This window comes from Calypte anna, chromosome 2 (genome assembly GCF_003957555.1).
Source record: "Calypte anna isolate BGI_N300 chromosome 2, bCalAnn1_v1.p, whole genome shotgun sequence".
NCBI lineage: Eukaryota > Metazoa > Chordata > Aves > Apodiformes > Trochilidae > Calypte > Calypte anna.
Window position 1 is genome coordinate 126,489,498 of NC_044245.1, and position 16,553 is coordinate 126,506,050.

A 16,553-nucleotide genomic window follows, 5' to 3' on the forward strand; every position below is an offset into this window, starting at 1 on the left:
TTTTAACATGATGGTTTATATATCCTCAGTATCTTATCAGTGCTCATATTTTTGTTTTATTGCAGCTTCCTTGATAAAAGCAATGCAGTATGGTGGAAATCTTGACTCTGAAAATCCTGTCTTCTTTGAATCTATTTCTTCAGCAATCGATGCCATTCAGATTCACAGGGTGAGATTCACAGCAGGGGTGGGTGAAGTCTGGAGGGCTTCTTGGATGCCCACAGCAAATTTTTGTAGTCTAAAGAAATCTTATTTACCCATTGAAACTTCTGTGTAAAAATCTTTCATCTGTCAATTTGCTGCAACTTGTCCTCAGCCTATGCAGTTACTGAGGTTTTTCCTGCTAGCACTGGTTTCCCATCCCTGTCTCTCCTTTAGCAGCAACTCCTCAGTCTTCTATACTAGCTCTAGAAGCCCTGTGTGCTGGTGCATTCATCTGGCTGCATTCTCCCCTGGAACGCATGAAGTCAGCTGGAAACACCTAACACAGCTTCTCAGTGGGACAAATTAACTTCCACCCAGTTCCTCATTTCTGAAACAGGACTCCTTTGTTCCTCAGCCTGACTTGCTTAAAGCTTCTTCATGGAGCATCACACTCTTCCGATCTTCTTCTGGCTCCTTAATTTTTCTTTTTCTAGCCAAAAAGCTTGTCTCTACCCTGCACTGCAGTGTGCTGTGTCAGCTCACCAGCTGAAAAAGGGGAGAGGATTTGCACAAGATGGGAGAGAGCTAAAGAGAGAAGGAAGAAAAAAGGTTGGCTCAGAAACTGAGGCTTGAGGCTTGAACATATATTTAGTCCTCTTTCAGTAATAATTCTTTCAGTTCTTTTTAAAAGGCTGTAAACCTGGCCTTTCTTCATAAGCAGTGTGAGCCTGTCCCACTGCAGTCCCAGAGTAACTGAGTGTGCATTGCAAGTACTGAGCTTTCCCATGGTTTTATTTATAATTTCAAACACGGCTGAAGCTTGGCCCAGAGCATTCTCCAAGAGACATTAAACTCATCATGGTCTGTGGCTTGGCATTTTTCCCCCTCTGCTTTATATTTTACTAATTAAATTAGAGTTGCCTATGGATAATTTCCATCAATTTATCCAGGTAAGTCAGGTTGGCACTGTTGGTCTAGTGGATTGACCAGAAAAATATGTTCATGTTCTCTTCAGAGCTTTACAATATGTTTAGTTTTGTTGCAAAAAATGATTTACTGAAATAGTAACTGCAGGGCAAAAATAATGAGGATGACTATTGTATATTTTGTCTGGGTTTGATTAGATAAATGAGGATGATTGTTGTGTTATAAAATGTTTGTATTCTTTATAGACTTTAATTAACCTTCTTAACATTCTTGTAAGATAGTTATGTAGTAGCATTCGCATTTTCTGGAAATGGATTCTGGAAAGAATAGAAAAAGGGGGAGTTAAAACACATAAACCCATTTTTCTAGGAACCAGTCCTTCTAGGAGAATCTAAACTTTGCTTCATGCAGTAGTGAATTAGTCCATAAAGCTTGCAATCAGCTCCAAATTTTAAATCTTAATATGAACAGTGTATATATGCTGCTGATGCCTCTGCAGAATATTCAAGTATGTGATTTGGGGTTTTTTTTTAATGTGTTGCTTGTGTTTAACACCTGGACAGGAGTAAAAAAGGTAATGTGACAGCAATAGCAGCACTGTACTGTAATACAGTCTGTCTGTGTATTCTTCCTGTGTATTTTTTAGGTGCTGGGATCAGCAAGAATTTTGAATGTTTCCATGAAGGAGAAGAGGCAGGATGGGGATGGGATGGGGCAGGGTGGGATAGGTTGGGATGGGAAGGGACAAGACAAGATAGGATAGGGTGGGATGAGATGTGATATAAAAGAGAAGAATAGAGAAGGGGAGTGGGAAGGCCGAGAGAGGAGAGGAGAGGAGAGGAGAGGAGAGGAGAGGAGAGGAGAGGAGAGGAGGAGAGGAGAGGAGAGGAGAGGAGAGGAGAGGAGAGGAGAGGAGAGGAGAGGAGAGGAGAGGAGAGGAGAGGAGAGGAGAGGAGGAGAGGAGAGGAGAGGAGAGGAGAGGAGAGGAGAGGAGAGGAGAGGAGAGGAAGAGCAGAGGAAGTGGAGAAATTGGAGAATTTTGGAAATTGATTAATTCTGATTTACATTTCAGCATCTGCCCACAGCAGCAAATAGTCTTTTATTCGTAGCAAGGTAGAGGCAAGAGGGCTTCATGGCTCCTTTTCATCTCTGATGCTGTTTGGATAGGCAAAAGTGGTTTTATCTACATCCTCCAAGGATAATATATTGTAGTTCTTATTTTTGTGTTGATAAGAAACTCATCTGTTGCTTTCTGTAGTTCATCCTCTTAATGAATAACTTTTTGATTTATTAGTCTTTATAATGGTGGCATTTTCAAGCTAGCATGGCTTAAGCTGTTAACCTTACACTATATTTCAGGAAAACTTTCTAATATATATTTTTTTCTGTTTCTCCCAATTTAGAATTACAGCAAGTTCAATGAACAGAGTGAAGTGTGATGTTGACCCATTGAGAGTGGCTAATTTGATCTGCTGTTATTCAGAATTAAGTACACTGTGGTTTCTCCTTAGCTTTTTTCTCCAGGAGATCTCACAGATGATCTTTTATATGCCATATATATTTACTACTTTCAGTAATGACAGATCTGCCATTCAGAAAAAAAAACCCATTTCAGCTGCCATCACTCAGCGAATGTTCATACAACTGTTCTGTAGCAGTTTTATATCATATTTTTATATACATTTAGATACAAATTATTAGAAAGCAGGCATGAGGTGCTGTGTTTACCAGTAAGGTATATTCTTTTAGAAGCCTTCTATTGTAACATTAGTTGTAACATGCATCTGTAGTTTTGTGCATGGAATAACAAGACATTATGCTTTCTTAAAGCCTTTGTGTGTTGTAATTGACACAGTATATGCAGAAAGCCATATACCAGTACATACTCTGTTGCTAACAGCTTTACTTATCCCTTCTTCTGTTCAAGACAGCCATTTGCAATAACAATATCACATCACAGCTGACATATTTGATGATTTCTTGTGCCTGGTTTTGTGTGCTTTTTAATGCTTGCCAAGGTCAGTGGGAGTGCTGTATATTCAGAGAAGGCAGATATATTCTGGCTGAGTGCTCTGGATTGTCTCTCCCTCAAGTCATTCTCATGACTTATTGTTATTATTTGCTACATTTTCAAAGCCACAGGTATTCTATAGCCTAGACTGAAGAGGAAAAACTGGTAATATTTTTCCAAAACTTGTTTCCTTTATAACATAGTCTGCATTTTCTATTTGAGCTGTGATTTGGTGTTGCAGTTTTCATCTGTGGCAGCTGAGAGATGGCAAGGGAGTGACATGTAAGTTGTGTGACATAGAATCATAGAATCATAGAATTGGCTGGGTTGGAAGGGACCTCAGAGATCATCGAGTCCAACCCTTGAACCACCGTTGCGGTTTCTAGACCATGGCACTGAGTGCCACATCCAGTCTCTTTTTAAATATCTCCAGGGACGGGGAATCGACTGCTTCCCTGGGCAGCCCATTCCAATGCCAGATCACTCTCTCCGTAAAGAAATTCTTTCTAATATCTAACCTAAATTTCCCCTGGCACAACTTAAGACCATGCCCTCTTGTCTTGTTGAAAGTCGTCTGGCAAAAGAGACCAACCCCCACCTGGCTACACCCTCCTTTCAGGGAGTTGTAGAGAGCGATGAGGTCTCCCCTGAGCTGCCTCTTCTTTAGGCTGAACAACCCCAGCTCTCTCAGCCTCTCCTCATAGGGTCTGTGCTCGAGTCCTTTCACCAGCCTGGTTGCCCTCCTTTGGACCTGTTCCAGGACCTCGATATCCTTCCTGAACTGGGGAGCCCAGAACTGAACACAGTACACACATATTTCAACCCCAAATCTGGTGTGCACTACCATGTATGAGCACAGAAATGGGGTGGAAGAATGAACGAGTTGAGTACTTGGTTTCTAACTATGGATTGCCATCTCTCACTGTATATTATGCTATCATATCAGTACCATGTTATGTATCAAGGTGTATGCTCTTTGTTTCCATACATAAACACTAGCAATAAAATGTGAGTTGAGCAAAAAACAATCAAAAATTGAGAAAAGATGCAGTAGGATTTTTCCTAACTCCTGGAGTTATTCCCCACTTTGTGCCACAGATGACCAGAATTATTCTATACGTGTTCTGCTGAGACTGCTGTCATAAATGCTACGTAAACTGTTGTTTAGGAACTGTGAGAAGCTTTTATCATGGGGGAAATAAGTTCTGTAAACTATCCCAAGTGCATTTGTTTCAGATGCTGTAGTTTATTGCAGATGGATCATCACATCCTTGGGTTCAGTAACAGCCTATAACATTTGATTAATGATTTCCTTAAACAGTTTCAGTAATTTATTAACACTTTAGAAACTATTTCCATTATACTTCAATTGTAGAAGCATCAATTGCATGTCACAGTTGAATGGAGAGCTCTACTTAACTGCAAACTGAATAAATGAATAAATAGTGTCTTTTCTACTAAGTTCAGTGTTTATTCTTTGACAGCTAAACATGTTTTGGTTGGTTGGTGGGTTGTTATTTTTTTGTTGTTCTAAAAATTTTCAGATAAGTTGATTAATAAAATTTTTTAAAAAAAGGTCCTTAGCAAAGATAGCAACTATCAGGAGACTTTTGGTTTTGTTCTGAATGATCTTGTAAATGTAATCTTGTAACAATGAAGATGCTTTTAAAATTCCTTGTAGTGTTAGTGTCGAATTTTTCTGCATCTCTGCATCAAATTAACAATTTTGTAGTGCTAATCAGAATGGCTTCCATTTTCCACTGCTATCATTAGGAATAATGTTTCCACAGCTAAATGGATGTTTTTAGCTGGACATTTGCCCCCCCTTATCTTGTAGACTTTCAGTGTCATTTTAAAAAGTGTTTCATTAGAGTAAGATTTCCAATTCAAAATTTCGTAATGCTGTGATTACTGCTTGATTGTCTCTGAGGGCAGAATCAAGGACAAAATCCATTTCTTCCCTTAAAGCATTTACTCATAACTCTAAATTTCCTAACCTTCCAACAGAGAGCCTTGGGATACTTATTCCTGTAATGTATTTTACCTTATATAAATAGCCTAAATATCTTTCTATTTCTGAGAATATACATTGCTAATTAGATTCCCTTTCCAGCAAGTGGCACCACTTTGGGAAGCTGTTTCTCAGCAGAACAGAGCATTCAAGAGACATATGATGATAACTGCCCTTTCAGTAGCTTCTAAACCACATATACAGAACTTAATCTCTCTCAGACCAGAACTGCTTTACAGAACCATGGTTAGTTGGTGAGGGATAATTTATTTTTTACTCTTTGACTAGGAAGCCAAATGACCTCACTGCTGATGCAGGTTTTGTTTCTCCACCACCACTATTCTGAGCTATTGAAGTTTGCTAAAACTGGTGATTGAGTATTGCCTGTCTTCAAGTGATGAGGATGGGATGCCATCAGGTTTCATACACTAGTGACCGACCACCAGGAGACCATTGGTCACTCTGCCAGTGGAATGGGTGTTGCTCAGAGTTGCCTGAGTTGCTCTCTTCAAAGCTCTGGTGGTGGTGTCCTTGCTTTGCTTGCAAAGTGAACTGAAAAACTACTCAATTCTTTGGTGAAGATTCAAGGAAACATCCTAAACCTTCTAGATTAACTTTTGAAATTCACTGCCAGTTTCAACATTCTCCTCAATGCTTTATTTTTAGAGGCTGTCCACTGGCTTCCCTCTGGCTCTCAGGAAGATTTACACTTTATGAATAGGTAGGAGCTTAACCCAAATCATCCCAATTATCTTCACTAGAGTAAAAATAGAATAGAACAGAACAGAATAGAATAATAGAACCATTCATAGAACCATTCATAGAACCAATCATAGATTCATAGAATAGTTTGATTTGGAAGGGATCTTAAAGATCATCTGGTTCCAACCCCCCTGCCATGGGCAGGGACACCTCCCACCAGACCAGGTTGCTCAAAGCCTCATCCAGCCTGGCCTTCAACACTTCCAGGGAGGGGACAGCCACAACTTCTCTGGGCAATCTGGAAGCCCCATCCCTGGAAGTTTTTAAGGTCAGGCTGGACAGGGCTCTGAGCAGCCTGATCTAGTGGGAGGTGTCCCTGTACATTGGAAGTAGATGTTCCTAAAGGTCCCTTCCAACCCTGAAAATTCTACAGTTCTAATCATCTAGTCACACTACCTTTATTGTAGAATAATAGAGTATTATAGAATAAAATAGAAGATAATAGTACAGAATAAACCATATTTATTCTTCCGATTCAGAAGGTAGAAGTGAGTCAAACTCTCTCCATGGCAGAAACTGCACAAAGTCTTTCAAGTTTTTCTCCTTATGATGGTGCATGATGTGATGCTGCTATCCACATGGGGGTAAATTACAGCCAGTAAAAGTTTTAGTTATTGTGCCCTCCTGAGGCAGACATTCATCTTAGTACTTTCCAGCCTTATTTACCTGCACCATCTTAGGGAATTTTCAGACTAATGCAAAATTTTATTAAATGTGCTTGCATGCATAAACTTGTGTAGTGTTAGTAATAAAGGTAGATTCCAGTATCTCCTTTTTTTAAAAAATGAAAATGATGAGTTCACTAATCTGAATAGTAAGCAATTCTGAAAAATCTAACCATTCACTTCAACTTCTATATGTACACATAGAAGCTCAGATTTTACATTCCCAAACGTACGTATCACCTAGCTTATGGAAATAAATGCTTCAGTTTTGCTCACTTTGATGTATTCCGAACTTCGGAGGAAAACCTCAATGCAACATTATTTTCAAGACATGGCCCAGTATTTCTGAAGATGTTCTATTTCCTTCAGGTGTTTAAGAATTTTTAGCTATTTTTAGGACTTTTTTCTAAATATTAGGTAGTACATTATGTGAATGAAATGTTTTATCCAAAAGTGAAGATCTGATCATATGCTTCCTACAGAATTTGTGTTTCACATGTTCCAAAACAAAGCAAGTGATGAGGAAAAAATTAGAGTGCAAACTGATGTTAAGAAATGAATATAGTGACAATTACAAATTAGGCCTAAAATATGTAATAAGGAACAATTGTTAACATTATATTTATGCAAATGAAATGCTTCTAATTCTTGTCCTATGTCGTTAATTTAAAAAGTTATTTAACCTGATTCTATGATGCAAGTGTCACAAGGTCTGACTTTAGCTGCTTTGACAAAATTAATCTGACAGCTCTATGTGGCATAAATACATAATGTAACAAGGAAAGGTGTCTTCACTGTTGAATGAAAACATCAATGCATCAATACTGTGTATGAATACTGTCTGACATTTACTAGCTACAGAAATAAAATACACTGTATGCCTTGAAAATATGGCTCTCCTATTTTTGGAAGATACTTTCTTTGTCTACAGAAAGTAGTGTCTCATAAACAAATGAAGTTCCAGAGTGGGTGCTAAATGGCACTTTCATCATTAAGATGGATTTTTAGTAAAGATCACACAATCTGTATGTTTCCATATGTTATGGAACAATTTATGTTATATTTTTTCTTGTTTCAATTTTCTGTATTAGCACATAGAACAATAAATTTATACGGAAATAAATTGAAATATGAAACAATTTACATATAGAAAGAGGAAAATGCCCTCATCATCTCAATACTTAGCAGCTTTTTTTTAATGTTCTGTACTAACCAGTCTGTAATAGAATATGCTGCCTTCTCCAACCTCAAAACGTTGTCATTGCATTCAGAAGTTTGACTTCTTCGGAGTACTTAGTATGGAGTCTAACACATTTTTATCTCTGTTAAAGATACAGACTTCTTGGGACAATTTTCCCAATATTATCTCTATGCATGCACCATCATTTGAATACTTTTATTTGAATTGTTATTTCCACCTACAAGTGGTGCATCTCTAAGTCTGTGGCTTTCCTCAGGAGAGAGGAAATTATGGGTAAACCTTCCCACACCACCTGTGTGGGCTTTAAAAATTGGCCTTGGTCCAGTTCTGGGCCCCCCAGTTCAGGAAGGAGATTGAGGTGCTGGAGCAGGTCCAGAGAAGAGCAAGGAGGCTGTGAAGGGATCCAGCACAAGTCCTGTGAGGAAGGGCTGAGGGAGCTGGGGGTGTTCAGTCTGGAGAAGAGGAGGCTCAGGGGAGACCTCATCACTCTCTACAACTCCCTGAAAGGAGGATGTAGCCAAGGGGGGGTTGGTCTCTTCTCCCAGGCACCTCTCAGTAAGACAAGAGGGCATGGTCTTAAGCTCTGCCAGGGAAGGTTCAGTTTGGATATTAGGAAGAAATTCTTTACAGAGTGGGTGATCAGGCATTGGAATGGGCTGCCCAGGAAGGTGGTGAATTCTCCATCCCTGGAGGTTTTTAAGAAGAGAGTGGATGTGGCACTTAGTGTCATGGTCTGGTAACCACAGTGGCAGTGGTTTAAGGATTAGACTTGATGATCTCAGAGGTCCTTCCCAACCCAGATGATTCTGTGATTCTGTGAAAGTAGAAGCTTAATTTTTTCAAACCTAGTAATTTAATGTCTTTCTTGTAGTGAGGGGCCCAGAACAGAACATAGTACTCAAACTGCAGCCTCACCAATGTCACGTATAGGGGCACAACATCACACAGATCAAAGTTTCATCCCAGGTTTGTGTTGTGCGGGAACTTAGTGAGGGAGCATTCAATCCCCTTATACATATAATTGATAAAGATCTTAAATGGGACTGGTCCCATCACTGAGCCCACTAAGCAGCACTTGTGACTGGCCACCAACTGGATTTAAGTCCATTTACCACAACTCTTTAGGCCTGGCTGTCCAGACATCTTTTACCCAGTGAAGCATCCACACATCTAAGCCATAAATAGCCAGTTTCTCCATCAGAATGCTGTGGGAAAGTGTCAAAGGCTTTACTGAAGTCCAGATAAATGGCATCCACAGCCTTTCCCTCACCCACTAAACAGGTCTTCTGGTCATAGAACGAGATCATAGAATCATAGAATGTCAGGTTGGAAGGAACCTCAAGGATCATCTGGCCTAACTCTTCTAATATTGTTTCTATGATATGTCTCAGCACCATGTCGAGCTGAGACTTAAAACTTTCTGAAGTGGGAGAATCCACCACTCCCCCTGGGAGACCATTCCAATGTCTGACTGTACTCATAGAAAAAAAGTTTTCCTCTTGTGTTCAAACGGAGATTAAATTCATCAAGTGGGCCTGCCTTTCTAGAACCCATGCTAATTGGGCCTGTTCACCTGTTGCCCTGCATGTGCTGCATAATGGTATTACTGGATCATCTGTTCCAGAATCCTCCCTGGCACTTGGGTCACATAACATGTGACAGATATCATCCTTTAGGTGGCGTCAGATTTGAACCACTTTCAGCTTCTGGAGTCATTCACCAGTAAACTGATAGAAAAAAAGTTATTTCAGAAACGAGGACTGGAAAGGACTTGTTACATCACTGAGTTGTTTTTTCTGAGTTCAGACACTGAACATCATGTTTGCCTGAGGATCAAACTCATCTGTGCTATCAGTGCTATTAGAGACTTTTGCCTAACATATATAGTTGATTTCCCATGCTGTCTCTGTGGACCTGCTGTTTTTACATCTCTGTTAGAAAATTCCTTTTGATTTTCAAATAGAATTATGACATTACTTATCCAAGAGGGCTTAGTAGGCACTGTACTGGAATTATTAGTTAATACTCGAGTACAGTTAGTTTATAAACAAATACGAGTGAATAATTTCAAAGACTCTCATAATTTTTCTTCGAGTTCCTTTTTCTCTTTCTCTCTTTGTACCTGTTTTTGAACCTCTGGCACTTAATTCCACACTGTTTTAGTTTGGTTCCTATAACTAAATTCTTAATTCAGAGTACCTCTATAAAGGAAGACGTGTTTTGAAAGGATGAGAGCAATCCTAACTAAATGATAAGAAAAAAAAGTGTACTTTTTTGGTCTTGGAGTGTTTCCAGATTTGAAACAGGTTTTAGAATATTACATTTGCATTTTGCAATTTGTGATCAGTTTAATTTTATTTTCAGTTGTAAAATTGTGCATAAATCTGCCAATCATAGCTCAAGTTCAGTGCTGGTCTGGCTCCACTGTGGCTGTCATTTCACATGTCTGCAGTATACCTCTTCTCTTCAGTTCCAAACCCCACGAAACAGAGATGGAGACCTGTGCTGCTCCTATCTCTCCTGCAGGCAGACAGTCTGCTCTACAGAATGCATAACACAAGTGCTGGTGGGTGTAGCAGAGATGGAAATTCATGTAAGGTAGTGCAGATGTGGAGCTGGAGACCAGGGCTAAGATGCTGGTGAGCTGTGAGGTTGTGGTGCATGGGACTGGGAGGTGAGAAGGGCACTGGGGTGGACAGTGGGGAGTGGGAAGAGATTTTATGGGGGAGAAAATCTCATGGGAATGAGACTGTGTGATACTGTGCATGGATGAAAAAGCTGAGGAGCGCATGATGCAGCTGGGATGTCAGTCTGCATGGGGGTCATGGGGGTGATGGCTGAAGGAGAGGTAGATTGAACCAGTTGCTATTGGCAGGCCCTTGATCAGCATGCAAGATCTTTGTCTTCAGAAGTGCAGTTTGCCTCCCAGAAGGAGTTTCCTCACACAGCTATTCGTCTTGCTAACATGGTTTTAACAGCAGTTCCGTTACTTCATAGCAGTAAGAAGGTGAGTTTTTTTTCCCAGTGTAAGACCTTTTCAGACAAAACACAGCATTTATAGGTGTTTCATCCATATAAGGAGGAAGTACTTGTATAAACAAGCTCACATCTGTCTCCTTGCAGCCTTGCAGATTACACCTTTCCAGAGAGACAGGTGGTCCATAAGGAGGAACAGGTGCATCCTGAGCATTACCACCTCCGTGTTATGGACAGTCATTGCAAACATTGTACTCAAAGCATTTCAATCATTTCTCCATCAATGTCACCACTCAGATATTTCATCAAAAATCAGCAGGGGTAGTGGCAGCTCCTTTCATGGTGTGTATCCAAGAAAATTTAAGGTAGGACTAGAAGGCTGTTAACCAGAAGAGAGAAAGGTAAAAAGAAATGAGTTCAGTTGAAAGACTAATTTGAAGCTAGGAAATAGTGTTAGAACAACCAGGGCTAGTTAGGCCAGTTAGGGCTAGTCAACAGTTAGCTATGAACAGTGTTGACAGAGTTTCATGGGGATGTGGCACGCTGTGCCTCAGTGGGTGCCACCACTCTGCCCACAGGAGAGTGCTGAACCAGGCAGCTTTGAAAGAGCTGCCATATCTTGTGTCTGAAATCAGAGCTATCACTCTGTTTTGTTAACTCTCTGCTATTGAAACAGTGGTAACACTGAGAGTGTTACTATGAAGGGTACCATCTGTGTTATTTTCCCAAGGAGTAAGGAAAATACCTCACTGCTTGCCCAGGAACAGCTTTGGTGCCACCAGAGCCATGAGTCTGGGTATCAGATATAAGCAACTAAAGTGTTTTCATACCATTGTACCCCCTCCCCCAAGTCATCAGTAGCTGCCAAAAAACCTCTTCTGGGCATCAGAGGCATACATATTTCTCCAGAGAAATGTTATTTCCCCTAGCAAGTACCAGGGGGAAAAAAAAATAAAGAAAAAAGAAAAAAAGTTTAAATTTGTGGTATGTAAGGTGTGTCTGCATCAGTGATTTCTTCCCCATGGAGCACAGCAGGTAAGTTTTGGTAAGAGTCCAGTTTAGGGTTTTTTCCTCTCCAGTTTTCTGACATTTGTCAATTTAAGCTGGGTTCTTAATGTTACATTAACATAGACTTCTATGTGTCAATTTAAAGATAAATTCATTATGAAAACTCATTTAGGAAAGGGCTGACACCAGACAAAGCCTTGAGGCAGCTGTGGAGTGCTGGGATGCAGCATCTGCTCCATCAAACTGCATTCAGATGCTCCCACCCCTCGGCTGTTTGCTGCTGCTCTGCCACGTCTCAAGCAGCTACTTACTTCCCCAGGACATACATGTCATACATGTTTGGACACAGACCCACAAAGGCCAAATGTCTTTGTTAATTCTCCCGGGCATAACCAGCTACAGAAAGTTGTCAAGGTATGCAACCCTTTGACATCATGAAAGAAAAAAGTCTGAGCAAACTACATGCCATGTTGACTTGTCATGTGAGATTTGCTTTAGCAGATTTATTTACTAAGTATTGAACTTGACATCCATGTGAAACGTTGACTCTGCCTTTGGAAGACACCTGTTTTCTGAGCTATGAACCTCATTTAGTAATTTAGCTTTCCATTAAAACTGGTGGTGCTTCTCATGACATAACAGAAGCTGACTGAGAAAGTAGCATATGATGTTATCACCTGTGTGTGATCAGCCACATCTCAAAGATCGGAAGGCAAAATTACCATTTGGCATGTCTGTAAATTCAAATACACTGCCTGCGCCAAGAGGAAAATTAATGGCATTTTATCTAGCTTATATATATATCAAAGTCTTTGTTATCACTACTGACATAAAACATGTAAACAGGTAAATGACATCCACAGCCTTTCCCTCACCCACTAAACAGGTCACCTGGTCATAGAACGAGATCATAGAATGTCAGGTTGGAAGGGACTTCAGGGATCATCTGGCCTTATCCTTCTAATATTGTTTCTATGATATGTCTCAGCACCCCATTGAGCTGAGACTTAAAACTTTCCAAAATGGGAGAATCCACCACTCCCCCTGGGAGACCATTCCAATGTATTCCACTTATTATTTGTATTATAGTAACTATCCACAGGTGTTTAATCCTGCAGAGCTCATCAGGCTGCAATCTGTAAAACACATCCTCTTCTGCCTCTCTGCAGACTCTTTCCTTCTCAGGGACATTTATTGCTTTCAGAGGCACTGTTTGACCATCTCCCTGTCCCAAGGCAGGCCCCACTAAGCCATTTCCAATAGGTATTTTTTCACAAAATAAGAGACAGTGCTAAAATATTATACTTATACATACACATTTACGTCTCTCCATATATGTGTAGTGTATGTCAAAAATTCTTACATCTGGTGTGGCATTATTTAATTTTAAAGGGCCTGCAATTTAGAACAGGACAATTAGTGAGGAGGAATCTTATCTGCACATGTTCTGAATAGAGGACTCCCTGAGAGTGAGCAGATTTCCATGCAAACACATGGCGAGATCAGACCCTTCACGGGTAGCTCAGTTCTATACCTGTAGCTGTGGTGCATTTTCAGCCAGCACACAAATTCCTCTAGCTGGAGTGTGATGGGTTTTGGCCCAATTGAATTCACAGACATTTTTTTCAGGCAGCCTCTGCCACTCAAGTGTTTTCGATGAAGGCTTCTTTTCGACAGCTACAGTTTCTAAAAGGGACAAATTATGCGTCCAGTCCTGCAAGCCTGCTTGCAATGAATGCCTTTAGAAATCAGTGGAGCTTTCACATGGCAGATGGCTCCCTAGGATTGAGCTCTACATAATTTTGTGATATTTTAGCTGGGGATATTTTAGTGACTTTTTCCCTATGCATGACAGCATGATTTGCTGGCTGCTAGAAAATGTCATCAGACCCTTTCTCATTCCACAGTGAAACCTATGGATTTATTTTTTTTTTAACAAGTAAAAATGTTTTCTTTGCTTGTTTTATAGGACACTCCTCTCCAATGAAAGTTAGTTCCAGATAAAATAAGTGAAAGTGGAAGGGTAGAAGGGCAAAATAGTCATGTTATGTTTCAAAACAGACCTAAAGCCAAAAGAAGAGGGTAGAGGTTTTCCTAAAAGCCACTGAATAAATTTCCTGTGGTTCAAAATATATCTATCCCTAAAAATCTTTGTTTAGAACTCTCTCATGATTTCAGTTGTGGTATTGTCTGCTTTCTCCATAAATGCAATGCATGAAAAATGTGGTAATTTCACCAGGCTGAGCATTTCTGCCTTGTCTTACAAAGGTTAATTGCTTAAGTGTAAATTCAATGGTTACTGCAGATCAGTCTTCAGCCAGCCTGCCTCCTACTAAAACACAGCAAAAGAAAAAACAAAACAAAACAATAGAGTGCAAACCTCTCTTCAGTTTGCCAGCATTTGATTCTGTTCATTTTTTACCCCTGGCCAGGCCTGTATCTGCACATACAGATGGCATCAAATTATTTTGCACTAGTTTTGTTGATAGAATTTGCAGTGTAAACACTTCTGGAGGCTGGACACAAAACCCATTAATGGTAACAAGATGTATTTTGAGCAACCACAACAGTGCTTAAAATTGAGCAGCATGCCCAATAGGTATTTAAGTTCCAGGGACCATTTAGTGAGTGAAGTAAAGGATGTCTAGGTCCCTTGGTGGTCTATAGGATGACACTGGAGCCATATTCAGACAGTTTAAATTTCCCAGCATGTCTTTGGCATTGAATATATATGTAGCTATCACTTACTTGCTATGGCTGGTAAGATTAATCCTCCCATCAGTTTTGTTTTACAAGGCAAGTGAAATTCTAGTCATCTATTATTATAGATGACTAGAATACTATAGAGGTATTATAGACCAACAAAGTACCCTGAATATGTCTCGTTCATCCTTAGACTTAGTGGTCTGTAACATCCTTTACAGCACACAAAAATACACAGCCTCCTTTTTAAGTTTTTCATTCTAATAATTATTAATAATTATTGCCTTCCAATGTTTCCACCTGTTTTCCTTAGACATTCTTTTTTCTTCATTCATTCTTTTCTTCAAGAAATTAATGTGGCTTCCCCATTTCCTTCTTTATACAGCAACATAATAAATGACATCAGCTGGTGCCTGAAGACAAGAACTGCTAGTTAACATTCCTTTCCACTCTTGGCTGAAGAGCTGTCTGGCTTTACAGGGTGTAAGACATTGTAAATTACAGAAAATTAGTGGCTATCCTTAACAATATGGTGATACAACTATTGTATTAACAGCAGGATGTTTTGAGTCATTGTTCACATTCATTCTTCATATAATGAACACTTTGGGATTGGAATCTGGGCCACTGAAGAGAGGGGTTTTTGTCCAAAATAATTCTTAACCATTGGACCAATGATACTCAGAGCCAGACACTAGATCAGAAAGGTCTGGAAGTTTAGGGGTAATATTCAGAATCCCACCTGAGGTCTTCATGTGAATTTCATATGCTGCCCTACATGAGCTTGGATTTACAAAGGGGTAAAAACTTTTAAAAAAAAAATAAAAATAAAGTACTAGGCATGATAGGATCAGTCTTTCCTTTGAAAGATAATACCATATCAAATGGACAAGAGTTAGTTACAAGAAAGGAGAATGGATAAGAAGAATTTGCCTTGTCTGTTGACAGTCATGAATGTTTTTTGTGTATGGTAAGTAGCACAGCCAGGGAGGACAAGTGCTCATGTCTGCACCAGGGATGATTTGACAGTAGGTGAAGAGTTAATAACCTCACATTTAGAAAATTAGGGAAATGGGACCTTGAGGAAGCACTGTAAAACATAACATCCAAAGCCATTTTTGCTAATCAAAGATGCATTGCAAACTTAGATGACATTTGCTTTAATGAAAGGGTTTCATTGCTGTCCACCTCCTCCACAGAGTTCAAAATTGTGTAGATGAACTCTGAACTGTCTAATATTTATTGCTGAAGGGCTGGACTTCTTTTTCCAACAAAAAAAGCCAATGGATTTTAGGTGTCCATCATCCAAGCTCTGTCCAGCTGGTGTAGGTTACCTCTTCGCTTATGTCCCATAAACCTGAATAACTTAATGAAGATAAGAACAGAATTTTATTATAGGAAGAATTCATCAGAATTAGCATACTTTGCACAAACTTACTGAACTAAACCAGTAAGATCTCCCATATGTGTCACTTCAAATTCCTCAACATTTCCTAAATATGCAAACATTTCTCTCCAGATTTTAGAGGAGCCTATAGTTTTCAAGCACTTAACAAAATGCCAGCTAAATAGTTGCTTTCATGAACAGATATGCAAAGCAAACTCCAGAAAAGAGGAAGTCTCTTAGTCTACTTTTATATTTAAAAATGTGAGTTGAATATTAGTTTATAACCTCAATACTGTTATATACATTAAAGATCCTACCCACCAGGAGTCCTTGAAAGGTTTCATTGGTGTAGCTTACACCAAAATCTAGTGACAAAAGAGAGAAAATAGAGAACATTCACTTTTGTTGTAAGAAGTTTTCAAAGTGGTTTTTTTGGAGTCTCTTTTTGAACTAAGCCAATGGTGTTGCCTTCACCATTCTGAGATTTGAAGGGAGGTAGTCCTTGCAGTGGCAGAAGAAGCAAAGAATTCTTGGGACCCGAAGGATCGGTTTCTTGGTCATCACAAAATATAACTTCAGAAGTGCCGGATTCTGGGATTGACCCCTGAAGAAGAGTTGACATGTCTGAGATATTCCCTCCCCTGTCTAGAAGGTGAATTCTGGCACTATCCAGCAACATTGTAAAACAGAAATGGTTAAAGAAAGGATATATATATCAGAACAAATTAATTCTTACATTTTATTCCAAAATAAACCTT

General features: G+C 39.6%; 1 protein-coding gene across 1 annotated transcript in view; it reads left to right on the forward strand.

Moving 5' to 3' along the window:
* Nucleotides 1-2,510, forward strand: part of SLC26A7 (solute carrier family 26 member 7) — a 66,012-nt gene extending 63,502 nt beyond the window's left edge. Inside the window, exons 18-19 of the mRNA XM_030445583.1 lie at nucleotides 66-169; nucleotides 2,475-2,510. Coding sequence (XP_030301443.1) covers nucleotides 66-169; nucleotides 2,475-2,510 — 140 coding nt within the window. The remainder of the gene's footprint in view (nucleotides 1-65; nucleotides 170-2,474) is intronic.
* Nucleotides 2,511-16,553: the final 14,043 nt, after the last annotated feature.